At 37.9% G+C, this 16,985-nt stretch overlaps 1 protein-coding gene across 12 annotated transcripts in view; it reads right to left on the bottom strand.

Annotated features, from left to right (window-relative positions):
- The window catches only part of YAP1 (Yes1 associated transcriptional regulator), a 134,815-nt gene that overhangs the window by 12,117 nt on the left and 105,713 nt on the right, over positions 1-16,985 (bottom strand). For 3 of the 12 annotated variants that reach the window (XM_061440120.1, XM_061440114.1, XM_061440113.1), the window contains 2 exons: positions 13,663-13,844; positions 10,835-10,882 (listed from right to left, as the gene is read on the bottom strand). In XM_061440120.1, the coding sequence (XP_061296104.1) occupies positions 10,835-10,882; positions 13,663-13,844 (230 nt within the window). Of the gene's footprint in view, positions 1-10,834; positions 10,883-13,650; positions 13,845-16,985 lie in introns of all 12 variants that reach the window. The other 9 variants (XM_061440119.1, XM_061440110.1, XM_061440111.1 and 6 more) reach the window with 3 other exon arrangements.

Consider the following 16,985-nt stretch of genomic DNA (forward strand, 5'->3'; position numbering starts at 1 on the left):
GCTGCAGAGCTCTGCTTGAGTGCGCAGGTGCGCGCGCCATGGGGCCCAGCCACCCCGAGACCTCCTTCCGAGTGGGGGGTTGAGTCTGTGCTCCCTGAACTGGCAGGTGAACCCCCAATCACTGAACCACCAGGGAAGCCCTGAGCGGATCATTGTAAATACACACAAGTACCTTTAAGATTCTTGATACACACACAAATTTTGTTTCAACACAGCAAATTCCAACAATGCATCAATACTAAAAATATGCTTGCTTCATTTCTATGCTGAGATTGCTAAGAAATGCTAAGAGAAAAACCATACAGCTATCCAGATTATCATAAATTAATTCTCTGGTCTTGGCTGGGCCTCTAGTATCACTTACTTTTTTTTTTTTTTTGGTGGTGGTCGTGGTTGGGGGTGGGGGTGGTTCTTGGTTACTTTTTCTCACATTCTCATGATTACTACTCCAAATCTGGCACACTCTCCCAAGCCCCCAGTCACTCACGTGCTCTCCCTTTCTCCAGCTCCCTCCCATTTAAATCAGGACACTACAGGTCATCAGCCACAATCATGGTTTTCTGGTTCCCCCTGTCACCCTGGGCTGCTCCCACAAAGCCATCTTCATTCATACTTACATCTTCTCTTCCAGGCTTAAAAAATGGATTCCCCACCGCCAACTCCTATTCTAGGCCAACCTAGGCTCCTAGCAGCTTCTGGGGATCCCATTTACTGGTTTTCTCTGTATCTTCTATCTAACATCACCCACGCCCCACTTTCATCTTACAAAGTAACAAAGTGACTTTAAAACAAAGACAGTTTGCACTCCCCACAGACTGCAGGTCTGTGATATGGCATGTTTTCTTCTGATACTATATCTTTCATACATTCTTCTCTTGACTAAAAAAAAAACAATACTTCTATTTAAGATCCAGTTACCTTCTCTAGGTAATTCTCCAGAACGACCCCATCTCCATCTTTAGATTGAATTACACAGATGGACATTATGTCTTTAACACCCTGTTCACTTCAGTTCAGTTGCTCAATTGTGTCCAACTCTTTGCGACTCCATGGACTGCAGCACACCAGGCTTCCCTGTCCATCACCAACTCCCAGAGCTTGCTCAAACACATGTCCATCGAGTCAGTGATGACATCCAACCATCTCATCTTGTCATCCCCTTCTCTTCCCGCCTTCAATCTTTCTCAGCATCAAAGTTTTTTCCAGTGAGTCAGTTCTCTGCATCAGGTGGCCAAAGTATTGCAGCTTCAGCTTCAGCATCAGTCCTTCCAGTGAATATTCAGAACTGATTTCCTTTAGGATTATTAACTGGTTTGCTCATCTGTAACTCCATGGACTGCAGCACACCAGGCTTCCCTGTCCATCACCAACTCCTGGAGCTTGCTCAAACACATATCCATAGAGTTGCTGATGAAATTCAACTGTCCAAGGGACTCTCAAGAGTCTTCTCTAACACCACAGTTCAAAACCATCAATTCTTCAGCGCTCAGCTTTCTTTATGGCCCGACTCTCACATTCACACGTAACTACTAGAAAAACCATACTTTAACTAGATGGGCTTTTGTTGATAAAGTAATGTCTCTGCTTTTTAGTGTGCTGTCTAGGTTTGTCATAGCTTTTCTTCCAAGGAGCAAGCGTCTTTTAATTTCATGGCTACAGTATCCATCTGCAGTGATTTTGCAGCCCAAGAAAATAAAATCTGTCACTGCTTCCCTATCTATTTTGCATGAAGTGATGAGACTGGATGCCCTGAGATTAAGTTTTTTGAATGCTGAGTTTTAAGCCAACGTTTCCACTCTCCTTTCACCCTCATCAAGAAGCTCTTTAGCTCCTCTTTGCTTTCTGCCATAAGGGTGGTGTCATCTGTATATCTGAGGTTATTGATATTTCTCCTGGCAATCTTGATTCCAGCTTGTGCTTCATCCAGCCCAGCGTTTCTCATGACTACTCTGTATATAAGTTAAATTAGCAGGGTGACAATATTCAGCCTTGATGTTCTCCTTTCCCAATTTGGAACCAGTCTGCTGTTCCGTGTCCAAGTAAATGTTTTTTCTCGATTTGCATACAGGTTTCTCAGGAGGCAGGTAAAGTGTCTGCTATACCCATCTCTAAGAATTTTCCACAGTTTGTTGTGATCCACATAAAGGCTTTAGTATAGTCAATGAAACAGAAGTAGATGTTTTTCTGAAATTCTCTTGCTTTTTCTATGATCCAATGGATGTTGGCAATTTGATCTCTGGTTCCTCTGCCTTTTCTAAATCCAATTTGAACATCTGGAAGTTCTTGGTTCACATACTGTTGAAGCCTAGCTTGGAGAATTTTGAGCGTTACTCCTCTGGTGTTTGAGATCAGTGCAACTGTGCGGTAGTTTGAACATGCTTTAGCATTGCCTTTCTTTGGGATTGGAATGAAAAGTGACCTTTTCCAGTCCTGTGGACACTGCGGAGTTTTCCAAATTTGTTGCCATACTGAGTGCAGCAGTTTCACAGCATCATCTTTTAGAATTTGAAATAGCTCAGCTGGAATTCCATCACCTCCACTAGGTCTGTTTGTAGTGATGCTTCCTAAGGCCCACTTGACTTCACATGCCAGGATGTCTGGCTCTAGGTGAGTGATCACACCATCATGGTTATCTGGATTATTAACATCTTTTTTGTATAGTTCCTCTGTGCATTCTTGCCACCTCTTCTTACAATCTTCTGCTTCTGTTAGGTTCATACTGTTTCTGTCCTTTATTGTGCCCATCTTGGAATGAAATGTTCCGTTGGTATCTCTAATTTTCTTGAAGAGATCTTTGGTCTTTCTCATTCTATTGTTTTCCTCTATTTCTTTGCATTGATCAATGCAAAGTTCAGTTCACTTCAGTCACTCATTCGTGTCCGACTCTTTGCAACCCCATGGACGGCAGCACGTCAGGCTTCCCTGTCCATCACCAGCTCCCAGAGGTTGCTCAAACTCATGTCCATTGAGTCGGTAGTGCCATCCAACCATCTCATCCTCTGTCGTTCCTTTCTCCTCCCACCTTCAATCATTCCCAGCAGCAGGTGACCAAAATATTGGAGTTTAAGCTTCAACATCACTCTTTCCAATGAATATTCAGGACTGATTTCCTTTAGAATGGACTGGTTGGATCTCCTTGCAGTCCAAGGGACTCTCAAGAGTCTTCTCCAACACCACAGTTCAAAAGCATCAATTCTTCGGTGGTCAGCTTTCTTTACAGTCCAACTTTCACATCCATACATGATTATTGGAAAAACCACAGCTTTGACAAAAAGATCTTTGTTGGCAAAGTGATGTTTCTGCTTTTTAATATTCTGTCTAGGTTTGTCACAGCTTTTCTTCCAAGGAGCAAGCGTCTTTTAATTTCATGGCTGCAGTCACCATCTGTAGTGATTTTGGAGCCCTAAAAATAAAGTCTCTCACTGTTTCCATTAAGACTTTCTCTCTCCTAGAATTCTTTGGAACTCTGCAGTCAGATAGCTATACCTTTGCTTTGTTCCTTTTTCCTTCTGCTTCTCTTCTCAGCCTGACATATATATGTCCTTAGCACTTAGTACACGCTTATCTCAGCATTTATCACAAGATATTGTAATCATTCCTTCACTATTTCTTCTCTGTCCCTAAAGGTACAAAGTGAATAAATTAATGGATGCTTTGGAGCATAAAAGAGCTTCTAAACACTTTGAAGAATTTATATTGCTATTAAAATATGAGGATGTTAAAAGCAATAAAGTTTAAAATGAGTAAAATTACAGGCTCCAGATGAGGTTGATGACTCGGGAAGAGGCATTCTTTTGTTTTCTGTGTACCTAGTTTTGACTTCTTGCAACATGAAGCAAATAGATCATTACTGAAACAACTTAATAAACTGGCTATACTTTTCATATTGTCCTTCACAACTTTCTTACCCTTTTTGATCATTTCTATTTTTTTAAGGTTTTATGAAGCCAAAGCTAATTGCCATGTGCAAAATCTCCATGTTCTCATTCTGCCACATTGCTTGTTTGAAGCTGACAGATATTTACTTCTTGCTGTCTTTAACAACTGAATTTCTACTGTCAGCAGACAGTGAAGAACCAACTATCCACATTTACAAAGAAAGGTAATTTAGAGATGTGAATAAGAAGGCCGATCTTTCTTATAAGTTGCTCAAGAAGATATCCAACCCCCCCCGACAGGATACGGAAATATATACTTCTCATCAAATCTATTTTTGAGTCAAGACTAAGAGCAACTAACCTAGGGATTCACCTAAACTGAACTTGAAAGGAACAAGGGGGGAAAAATGCCACTTTATTTACTGGGAGTGGTGGCAGGATGATGTTAGCATTAACAGTAGGGAATACGGCGTGAAAACACATGTAATGTGGTAAGGCCAATAATACAAATAACATATACACAGATTACGGAACCCATACACACCAGGTATGAATATTCAGCTGAGGTTCGAAACTTCTAGTTACAGGTAAAATAAACAAAATCCCAAAACCAACCAGGGTTGAATAGAAGTACTTTTTGAAGTTTTATTGAGGTATAATTGATATATAATAGTTTATACATATATTATCCAAAGATGGGTATATTTTCACATAGCTCAGTATTTGCTAAAAACAAAACGACTTCAAGTAACTGAAGTTGACTTGGTAGCTCCCTCCCCAAAGCATTAATTCTTTTGTTAACATTTTCATCTGCTGTGAACATAATTTATTTCATGGACTTCAATAAGGAAGATCAACATTTTTGTTGATATTTTAAAGAAACTGTCAAGAGTTGGGGAGGAAAACCATATGTACTTATGTAGGAAAACAGGCCAACTTCTCCCCACTTCTTATATATAAGTTTGGAGTTCACATGAATATGAAAACAATAAGGCCCACTTCCATATAAACACACACACACACATCCATATAGAGATGGAAAATCGCAGAAGTGTCTGACTCTGTGCTTTGCCTCGTCAGGTTTTAAAGGAAAGTGAATGTGGAGTGAGGTTAACTGAGAGAGTTCCTCCCTAAAGCTGTCCTGCTGCCAGTGAGGAACAATTAGATCATGGGTTTTCACTGTGAGTAAGCTTTATAATTCTTTTTATTCTTAGCCAAGGACTGCAAATGTGAAAGTGAACACACTGCATAAAATTAACAATTTTGTAGTAAAATATTAAAAATGTTTCAGAGTGTACAGAATTTTTGCTAGTGACTTTGTGAGCTTAGTTGCTCAGTTGTGTCCGATTTTTTGCGACCCCATGGACTGTATCCCCCCAGGCTTCTCTGTCCATAGGATTCTCCAGGCAAGAATACTGGAGTGGGCTGCCATTCCCTTCTCCAGGGGATCTTCCTGATCCAGGATCGAACCAGGGTCTCCTGTATTGTAGGCAGATTCTTAAACGTCTGAGCCACCAGGAAAGCCCAGTGCCTTTATAGAAAAATAATTACTTTAATATGGATAAATATGAAATGAAGTTACATAATCTGAATTTTTTAATCAAAAATATTTTATATAAACTTTCTTCATACTATCCATCTTAAAATAATGCCTGTATATATCTACATATACCTATGTAGAATACATCCATTCTATTGAAATTATTAAAGCACTTTGGATGAATATGAACATTATTTTGTAATTGAGTAAATCTGGCATAGCTGTTTTAAAAATCAGCCTTGGGACATATTTGGATTGTCTACAAAAACTGATTTCAGTTGAAACATTTCATGTTGAAAGTTACGTCTATCTCTAAAGAAGCTTTTTATCCGAACAAATGTCTAAAATTAGAATACTGAGCTAAAAATACAAGTTCGTCAAGCTTGTCTTTTCCCAAAGGTAGTCAGAATAAATAGTATGACAGACTTTCAAAAATGGAGAACTAAGCAAGTTATATGAAATTCAGCCAAAATTTATCATGCTTCTGTATTTCAAAGGTCAAACAGTTCTTTTAGAGTATTTGACTTTTTCTAACGGAAGCAAGTATTTTTAGCTCATTTTCTTCTGTAATAATACAAAAATGTGGTGACTTTTCCCACTGAGCCTGTAAATCTTAGCTAATCTGGGATGCGTGTGGAGCCAGGGCTATCTGCACTGTAAGTAAAACTCATGGACCCAGTTTGGTCTGGAGGGAACTTTCCAGGATGGTTTATAAAGGAAAACAGGATGCGCCTGGTTTATATAGTGGACTTTTATGGACTCAAAATCTAGACATAAGCCATTGGTCCTTTTAAAATTTCCCTTCTTTTATTTAAATGGCAGTACCATTTCTCATAGGGTAAAAAAGATACTTTAAGATATTAAGTATTTTGGCTGCATAAAAAATTGATGCTTTGGTTCACATTATTTAGAAAAATAAGGAGAAAGGCAGTAGAAGAAGTCAGTAGTCCGGAAACACTTTGAACACTGCTAGATTACTAGCCCACTCCAGTGTCCTTGCCTGGAGAATCCCAGGGACGGGGGACCCTGGTGGGCTGCCGTCTATGGGGTCGCACAGAGTCAGACACGACTGAAGCGACTTAGCAGCAGCAGCAGCAGATTATTAAATTCTTAAGAGTACCCAAATGGAGGCATATGTCTATACAAAATCAAAATTTAGAAACCAGTCAAATATCTATCAATAGGTGAACAGATAAACAACTGTAGCATATTCCTACAATGGAATACTAGCAATAAGAGGGAATGAACTATAGATATAATATGAATGAATCTCAAAATAATCATGTTAAAGTGAAAAAGTTATGATCCCATTCATAGAAAATCCTATAAATTTAATGTCAACTTTACTTTCTTAAAGCAACTTTTTTCTTCAGCCAATACTATTTATGTCTCATTTCTGGATAATACATGGCACACAAATAAGTTTCCCCTTCTTGAACCCAATCTATTTATAGTAGGTTAGTTTAGTGAACTAGAAACAAAAATTTAGAAATGGAGAAAAACTCTAAAAATACACATCTTTTAAACAGTTTGTCTTGGTAATAGCAGTTTACGTCAACAATTTTTAAAACACAAGGAAAAAAGCCATTTCCTTCAACCATTCAAGATAGGTTCTCGTCATACCCCATTTTCTAACACAGTTTTAAACCACCATAGAATATTTAATCATGTAAAAAATTATTAAAACATTTAACCAATGTTGAGAACGCTTTTTGTTTTTTTAAATATTTGTGGCACTTACCAAAGTTATCTTCAACTTCAGAACAACCTTTTTGACTAAAAAATGTGTATGGATTTGGGGATAGTTATGAGAACTGTATGATAATCTTAAATTCTTAAAAAGGGATAATCAAAATAGATTTGCAGTTTTATATTCCCACAGCATGATCCTGAGATTCAACACTCTGATCGATTCAACAGATCTGATCTCTTTTGTAATTTATGCTACTTCACTGGTCTCAAAGTAATAAAGTTACTATAACATTGTTCAAATTACCATGACCTTAATGAATAAAACAATGAGATAATCTATTAGAGTACGCAGAGCATGAGGCTGAATCTCCTCCCTTCTTATACAGTTTTTAATATGCCCATTAAAAATAAAATATTCATGGGAAAATACCAAAATGAATCTATGATTTACTCAATACTAAGACTTCAAAAAGGAGAGATAATCTTAGCTTTTCTAGTATCTGCTAACATAAAAGAGAGTCTGGAGGGAAAGAAAGCCAAAAACTTGCTATTATTAAATTCAGAAAAAAAAAATTGCAGTGATTATTTTCACATGGCTCTGAAAAGAGGTATTATTTTGCTCTATTTGACTAAAACTATGGACATCTGAATTTCTTCACCATTTTGGGCTAAGAGTGTAGTACAATATGTTTGATATTAATACTACAATATTAATTTTTATTTATTTAAATTATTTTTTATTAATTTTTTTAATCCCTCAAAACCAGTAACTGACCCTGGTGTGTATTTATTACTATATACATGGAATGGCAACTACACAATATTCATTAGCTGCAAAATATTTTTTGCAATATAAATAATTTCTATGAAGCTATAATTTCTATGACAAGTAAAGCAATTACTTGCTCAAAAATAAAGTTAAGATACCTATACATAGCAGTCTTATTTCTATTTTCTGGGTTTTTCAAGAATTCTGATGAGGGCTCTTGGGGATGTGTTTTGACCTAGGCTTGATGAAAGAAATGGAGAATCTTAATTAGTAAAAGGGAAGGGCAAAAGGATTCCTCATGAGTGGGATCATGGCAACAAGACAGAGGCGTGCACTTGGCTGAAGGAAGGTAACTGGTTTAACCAGAATTGAGAGAAAGAAAGAAGACTACTGACCACAGACCATACACTAGCCAGGCTGCAGAGTTTAGGCCTGATCTCACAGGTACTAAGGGAACCACAGGCGGTAAGAACCTCATTCTTAAGCCTAAAACAGGTAAAAACATTCACACTCAGGTGGGGGAACTATTTTTTCTCCAAGTTGAACATTACATGCACGCTCAATCTCACAGAGCAAAGACAATTCTTACAGTTTCAAAGTTTTGTTGTTTTTTCCTGAGACTAGAAACTGCTTTAGAAACATAAAAATAGCTAATCAGAATTAAATTAAACAATTTAAAGCTCTATGAGGACAAGTTTTTCCAAAATTCTGCCAACAAACCCTAACAAAGGGGATAATTTCCATTTTTAACTAAGAAGATATACTAATGCCTTTAAAGTTGTCTTAATTTTTCAGAATTTTCCATTACCCTCACCCATACTGCCACTAGCTTACATGACCAGAGAATCCTAGAGTATAGAGAATGCTACAGTACAGACATGTTTTGTTAATCCTATGCAGAAGTACTTAGTAATCTGTAAACATTTTGAAGTCTGATACCTTCCCACAGTCCAGAGCAAATGAGCTATATAATTATAAAATAATGTCACTGATTTCATTGTGCTTGTTAACTCATCTGTACTAATTTATATTAGAAAAATAAAAACAAATAAAAACAAAGATATCTGACAACTTTGAACAAAACTGCCTGGCACTCAAGTATTGAATGGATCCACTGCTTTTTGTTCATCATTCCTTTGTACAGTCTCTTCTTTGATACTGGAAAGTTTCTTCTTGCTTTCTTGATTATCTTGGTAACCTTATTTAAAGGCATCTTCACTTAAGACTGTTCTTTGTGAAAATTTTCCTGACATCTACATTAAGGTAATCTAGAAAATAAGTAGGATGAGAAAAACACAAATACTTGCTTGATACAAATACCACCAGTTTCTACGTATTTGAGCAATTCCAAATTTAGCCCTACATTGGAATTTCATACATTTTCCCAAGTGTGCCAGGTAAATACACTGACAACTGAAACTTATATAACAAGCAAATAATATTTTATTCTCCACACATGGGAAGCTAATTTAAGAAATAAAACTTTTAATAAAACCTATCTCTTTTAGGTTTCCAGCTCTGGCTTAGACAAATCTAAGGGATCAACACTGTAATCTTAATACCATACAAATTTATTGATAATAGAATTTTAATTTATAAGCCTTAACTTTTATAAAGCTTTACTAGTAAAAGAAGTATCTAAAAACTCCTGATAATTTTAATGAGAGCAACTATTTAAACTTATACTGATATATGAAATAAAGACCTGAAGGTAGTTCATTTATTTATCAGATTTAAAGTTTAAGATCTTAATAGGAAAAAATAAACAGGAGACAACTTCAAAACACTTTAACACAGAGGACTTTCTGCTTGATCCCAAATCTCATTTGAATTAATGTCTGCTCCTATGTTTCCACTTTATTTAAAGATCCAATGCTACAGTGCTCTTCCCAGTCAAATGTGAAATTAGCAGCCCTCACTGTAAGAATGTCTGCACTGCTTTAGCAAAGATGATGTTCATGGATTATTCCCTTACTTGATTTCTTGATTAAAGAAAGCATTTATGAGTGAGATACAGAATAGAGATTTTCCTCTCACAAAGTCAGCTGGTCTCTGTGAGGATTCTATCTAGTACAGTTTCTAGACAGACAAGTTAACAGAATCTAATGTGAGTGGAGTTCTGACAATTCCTACTTCCACCTTTCATTCCAACACAATGCACCTGTCAGCCTAGTGCAGAAGAGCTACAGAGAATAAAATGAGGTATCTGATGGTCGCTTCTGCCCCCTGAAAAAAGTGCAATAATCCCTCAGCTCCTAATTCCTCCATAATTGGTGACCCTAAACACAGAGATCTCTTTGGTTTTAAGAATGAGATTCTCTTCATGAGTCAGACAAGTGCCTATGTTATAGAAGGAAAAAGTGGCCACAACCTTTGCATCTAAGTAAGATACCTTCACAAGCACTGTTTCTTTGGGTTCACCAGGGAGAAATGCTGATAAAAGCCAACAAAGAAACCCAAAAGAGTACTCAGGTAGAGCACTGTTCACTTCTCTCTTCTAGTGATCTTGATATTCTTTCTTTGGAATGTCCACTAGAAAAAACTTCCCCTTTCCTAGTAGTACCATTATACTCTAATAAGATTTCCTAAAGTAGCCTACCTAAGTAAATAATCTGTGCCAGCTTTGTTACTGTTCAAATTTTTAATTCCTATAAGTCACCGTAAGCACTCCTTTAGGCTACACAAATAAAAACCAGGCACACTTCAAGGCTACAGGATGCGCACACTACGTATCAGTGGGGGCTGAGGGGAGAGACCTCCACGAGTCAAAAGGACTACTACTGTGGGAGGAGCAGACAGTGTCGACTTTCTGGGAACAGCAATGTTAACTTAAGTAGCTGGGTAGGAAGAGGCCTCAAAGTTATTCTTCAGTGAGGACAGGCCCCCGGAGCACAAGTTTTTCTCTTTCCTAACAGCATATCTGTTTCAATGCTAAAACATCAGACAAGAGCCTACCTGACATTTTGGAGAATTGGCTGTGCTGGGATTGATATTCCGCATTGCCTAAGAGTGAAAAATAAGATGGATAAAAATTACTTTAAGCCACATGGTTTGGCTGTGTAGGCTGACTTACAAATTCCATCCAGACATATCACCATAGCACAGAATTCCCAAGCTAGCTCAAGAAGAAGCAGACTGGGGGAGACAGGAGCCAGTGGAGTCACCATGGAACAAACAGAAGCCTCAGCAGTGTTCACAGCGTTGAGGGCAGGACAGGAAGACTTCAGGTGTCAGGACTCAAACACAGCCTGATATTGGTCAGGCAGGTTCTTTACTTCTGAGTATTAGATGAAGCAAGAAAAATATAATTTGATGTTTCAGTGATAAGAAGAAACTGTCAATGGAAGAAGTTCACAGGAAGCCAAAAGACTTAAACCGAATTTATACTGACTGCTAAAAACAAACACCTTAAACAATACCCCATTAGTGTAAGATTAGAGCAGGTCGGTCACTTCAACAGAAGAAAAGACAACACAGTAGGCAGTAAAGAGACAAAGAATTCACCTGTAAAGGAAGGTATTCTGTCCGGGACCGTCACCCAGAGTAAGAGTGGGAATAAGGCTTAGGAAAATTCTAAATTCTTTATTCTAAAGAATTTTATAAGCAGCAGCATTCTGCCCACCGGGTGGGAAGGGGATGGGGGATGGGAGACAGCTGATCTACAGCAACAAAATGACGGATTTTAATCTTTCTTATTAATAAGGTTTCTTGGTTTTGATGGTCTTCAAATCACATGTGAAATTATATTTACTTACACCATCTAGTACTCAGTAACGACAAAATGAAAAGCAAGCAATGAAAACAGGCTGCGTAAAACGTACCCTGAAATTACTTTATTTCTTCCAATAGCTATATAATTATATTCTCCAAGGTGCTACCTTGTTCCGGTGATACAGTTTTATTTAAATGAAAAATATCTTTCCTTTATACTAATATGTTAAAAGTCTGTCAGTGGTATAGTAAACTTGTTAACATGCTTCCTTTTTCTACTTTCTGAAAGGCAGATGAGGAAATACTTCTTTCAAGACCACTTCATGACACCATATACTGGCATTATCTCTCTTACTCACTTTTGGGGCCAACCACACCAGATTATACTGGCAGGTTACTGACAGCTCAGTTTACAAGTGTGGCGGCCTGGAATCCTCATGGCTCAGTTTAATCCTTGGGTACCAGTTCTTCAAACCCCAAATCAGAGCTCAATCACTATACCAAGTTCATCTATTTCCATTAACACTCAAGTGACACTATTAAAATATAACCCTCGTGAAGAAAACAGTACCTTGTTCAAATGTCTACATCCTGGCAGCAAAAATGTAGCGTATAATGATATTTTTAATGCCTATCCTTAGTATGCTATGATTTAGGGCAGGGGCCATAGTATAGACACGTGTATTTCATGTTTGTAAATAAAGAGAATGTCTGGGGCGGGGGTGAGGCGAAGTATAAGAAATTGTTAGCTATTTACATCCAGAAAAGAGAACTAGAGAAATGGAAAAGGAGATTTTATTTTCACTTACACCTTTTGTACACTTTCAAAATCACATTGTGTTTTTATTACCCAAAATATTTATATACAAATTTTAAAATATACTAAGATCATACCCCCAACATCTGAACTTTAGATTTATCACTCTGAAATTGGAGATGAGGGATTGTATTCTTAAGGCACAGAAAAACCAGTATTTCGGAACCAAAACCGACAGAAATGGCCCTAAAGGTTTCCAGCTCTCTAATGTTAGAACCTGCCCTTCCCAACGTGAAAAAACAACCACAAGCAGGTAATTTTAAGGTACTTGGGGATCTTCTAAACTTGGGATAGCCTGTGTTACATTTTAAATAAAACACATCTTAGATTCAGCAATAGTGAAACATAGCTGTCATTTGAGAGGTATCATACTGGTATATTCTCCTAGACAAATAATTTAAGTAAAAAATATTTCTCCCCAAGTGATGTTCCAGAGTTTCTCCCTTAGTGAAATCTTCAGATATTAAATAGTCTGCAATTCCCTGTACAGACATACCTCGTTTTATTGCACTTCACAGACACTGCATTTTTTTAAAAAACACATCGAAGGTTTGTGGCAACCCTGTGACTAGCAAACCTATCAGAGCCATTTTTCTAAAAGCAATTGCTCACTTCCGCCTCGGTGTCACATTTTGGTAATTCTCACAATATTTTGGCCTTTTTCATTATTGTTTTATTTATAATAGTGATCTGTGATGTTACTATTACAAAAAGATGACTCACTGAAAGCTCAGATGATGGCTAGCATTTTTTTCAGCAGTTAAGTATTTAAAAATTAAGTACTTTTAAAAAATATACACTGTTAAAAGACATAATGCTATTATACACTTAATAGACTATAGACTGGTATAAAGATTAACTTCTGTACGCACCAGCAAACCAAAAAACTCATGTGATTCACTTTACTGTAACACTCGCTTTACTGTGGTGGTCTGGAACTGACGGGCAATATCTCCGAGGTATGCCTGTATATCTGAGGAAAAGCACCCTTGCTTCCTTTGCCTTCTGCTTGACTGCAGTGAACATGGCCCAAAGGCCTCTGTGTGACACGGGTTTACAAGTGACAGCCCACGTGCTCAGAGGCCAGCAAAGAAACTAAGATGAGGACAGAGCTGGACAGAAGGTTTCTGTGTCACTCTAGTACAGAAACAACATTCCTCTGTAACCAACAGATGCCAAAATGAAACACACCCAGCTTCACGTAGGAAAACAAAGCCCCAAGAGTGGAAGGCTGGTCTCTAACCTGGGGCCTCACCTGCCGAAGCAGTTCTTGCTGCTTCAGTCGCAGTCTTTCTTTCTCCATCTGCAACTGCTGCAGCCGCATCTGTTGCTGCTGGTTGGAACTGCCACCGCCCAGGACTCCTCCCTGTGGGCTCTGGGGGGCCAGCGGGGGGGGCTGTTTCACTGGAGCACTTTGACTGATTCTCTGGTTCATGGCTGAAAGGAAACAGAAGATCTGTTCTAAAAAACTAGCAAAGAAAAAGGATATTTTGTTATTCACAAGCACGATGGGGATATTCAACATAGCCTCTTCTGTAGTAAGACCAGAAATAACCTAAAAACCCACCAACAGTACAAAGGGTACATCAGTTTATTATTATTACAGACATCCTTGTCATTAGTGTAGTATGTAAAGCGGTAAAGCGGCCGTAAGATGAAAGAAACAAGCAGCAGCTCTAACAGGCAATGCCACGGAGCAGTCTAAGGCACACCAAGTTAAAGGCACAGCAGAGAACAGGAAAAGGGAGAGGAGGACTGTATTGATATATTACATGCATATCCAGAGAATCTGAATCGAAGGACAGCTAAGGAGCAATTAACACCTGTTGGCTCTGTAGCTGGGGAACTGGGTGACTAAAGAACTGATGTTCAAGAGAGACATTTTTTGTAACTTTTCAAGTCTGAATAATGTGAATTCACTGCTTATTATAAAATACATAGTCAATTAAAAATAAATCCCTTAAAGTAACTAAGAGAAAGCAATCTAAGCAGTAAAGTTCAAGATTATTAATCTTTAAATATAATGCTAACTAACAAATCAAGTAGATTTGACGCGTGCTCCAAATAAAGCCTACATCTGGATGGCACAGATTGGTCTCATTCAACACCACTGTATCCCCCACACAGCCAAGGCAGTCAGTTATATTTTGAGTTGAACCTGTAATACACCATTTGACAATTAGATTGGATTCTTACACTAGTGAATTTCTGTCACTGATACAACATTGACCAAACTATGGACTGTGTTAGCCTCAGTAAGCAGATGGAAGTTTTATTACGGAAAACGGCAATAAGAACGATACATTACCTTTTCAGACATCTATTCAACTTTTTAAGGTGAAATTTCAGGTCACTGCTTAATACATACTGACACTTGAAGAAATGACACTAATCTTCTACAACCTTTTGCAGAGAACAGCAAAGAAGGAAACTTCACAACGCTTTTGTGACCAGCATATCCCTAATACCTTACGAAGACATTAAAACGAAGAAAAATCATAGATGGCTCTCTCTCATCAACCTTGCTACCAAAATTCGAAATGATTCACTGATGGTGCTCATGACTTACTAGACCCTGGCCACAAAGAAAACTCCTTGTGATGATCTTCACATGTCCTCTGTTGGATCATAGGCACAGCTCTTGGAGGCCACTTGAACAAACCTCCCAGCCTTTCCCAGAGTCTGCCATGTACATTAAGAATCATCTTCTTTGAGGGCATTGCCCTGGGACTTTGTCTGACATTTCTCACCTGACTGTAATTGTTTATTTACAAATTATATCTTCTCTTCCCAGGTGGAACTAGTGGTAAAGAACCCTCCTGCCAATGCAGGAGACATAAGAGACGTGGGTTCAGTCCCTGGGTCAGGAAGATCCCCTGGAGGAGGGAACGGCAACCCACTCCAGTATTCTCATCTGCAGAATCCCATGGACGGAAGCCTGGCGGACTACAGTCCACAGGGTCGCAAGCAGCTGGACACGACTGAAGCGACTGAGCACACACACCTCTTCTCTCAGACAAGTGCCTCGGGAGTGCGGACAGAATCCCAACCACGCATATATTCTCAGTGCCTAGTCCAGCAGCTTGGCATAAAATCTGTGCTGGGAAAAAACACTGAAATGATTCTAAGTCCTTTCATTATGCACTGAGGCAGAAATTTAACTTTATAAAAGATATGGCAATATAGAAATCCTACCAATTTCCCCATAGACTACCAACTCTTCTAGGTAGCAGTATAACATTGATTTGAAACCAAGGATATTAGAAAAAAGGAAAACTGCAGACTAATCCTCTCTGAGCATGCCTTAGTTCAATTCAAACTACTGAGATATTAATATAAGGTGATAACTTTTTTGTTCTTACTTTCCCCCTCTATTTTTCCTATATTTCTTCTAACGTTTTAAAAAATTCAGCCATGCCAGATGGCATGTGGGATCTTAGTTCAATGCCCTGACCAGAGACTGAACCCATGCCTCCTGCTTTGGAAGCACAGGGTCGTAACCACTGGACTGCCAGGGAACTCTTTTTCTAACTTCTTCAGTTGAACTCACTTAGCTTAAATCTTTTCTTAGAACATTTAAGTCAATAAATTTACCTTTACGGACTGCTTTTCTGGCATGTCACACATTTGAAGTTGTACATATAATTCATGATTGTTTGATTGCAAGTATCTGCAATTTCTATTTTGATTTCCATTTAACTCATGAGTTATTTAGGAGTACAGTTTTATACTCATAAGCATATATTTAAAATTTTGAAAAATAACTGCCACAGAGAAGCAGAAAAAAAACATATTATGAATCCTCATGTAGCCATCACCCAACTTCCCAATGATCAACACACAACCAATTTTGTTTTACATCTGTTCTGACTTTTCCCTCAGTTATTTTCAAGCAAATAATATAGCCTTTCATCTGTAAGTAACCTCAATAGGTATCATTTGGGAGTTTTGCTAAGATTCTTAGATTTTATAACTATTTTCTGCCTAATGCTGAAAAACTTGGTTCTAGTAACACTAATACGTATTATCCTTTTATACATACACAATTATTTCAAAATAACATTATGACTGAATATTAAAGTTATGATGAACAAAATGATAATTAAAGGTTTGAATTCTTTGTCATTTTTTTTGTCCTTAAGATATTTCATTAAGTATATCCAGCCAAATCAGCTGAAGTGTTACCTAAAATAATTCTTCTTTATGTGACTCAGCCACCAACTCAAATACTGGTTCACTTGTGACACTGCGCTTTTGAATTTTACACATTTGCTTTACTGACCACGCACCACCGCCCTGAGCAGACACAGACAGAGCAGGGTGCTGCACGGCGCACTGGAGCAGGGTGTTGCTAGCACACTCTTAATACTTCACTTCACTCTGCCTTTTTGATAATAATATCCTTGAGACTACGCCAAAGTAGTATTAGAGTTTTTCTACCATTTTCTTTTAAAAATAACTGACCAGTATTTCATTCAACTAATTTCCTATTAGGGACCACAGTTTTAATTATAATCTGTATATTTTAATAGCTGGTGGGGCAAGCCATATTTTTTTTTGAAGCCAACTTTTGATTAT

This window comes from Bos javanicus, chromosome 15 (genome assembly GCF_032452875.1).
Source record: "Bos javanicus breed banteng chromosome 15, ARS-OSU_banteng_1.0, whole genome shotgun sequence".
NCBI classification, from domain to species: Eukaryota; Metazoa; Chordata; class Mammalia; order Artiodactyla; family Bovidae; genus Bos; species Bos javanicus.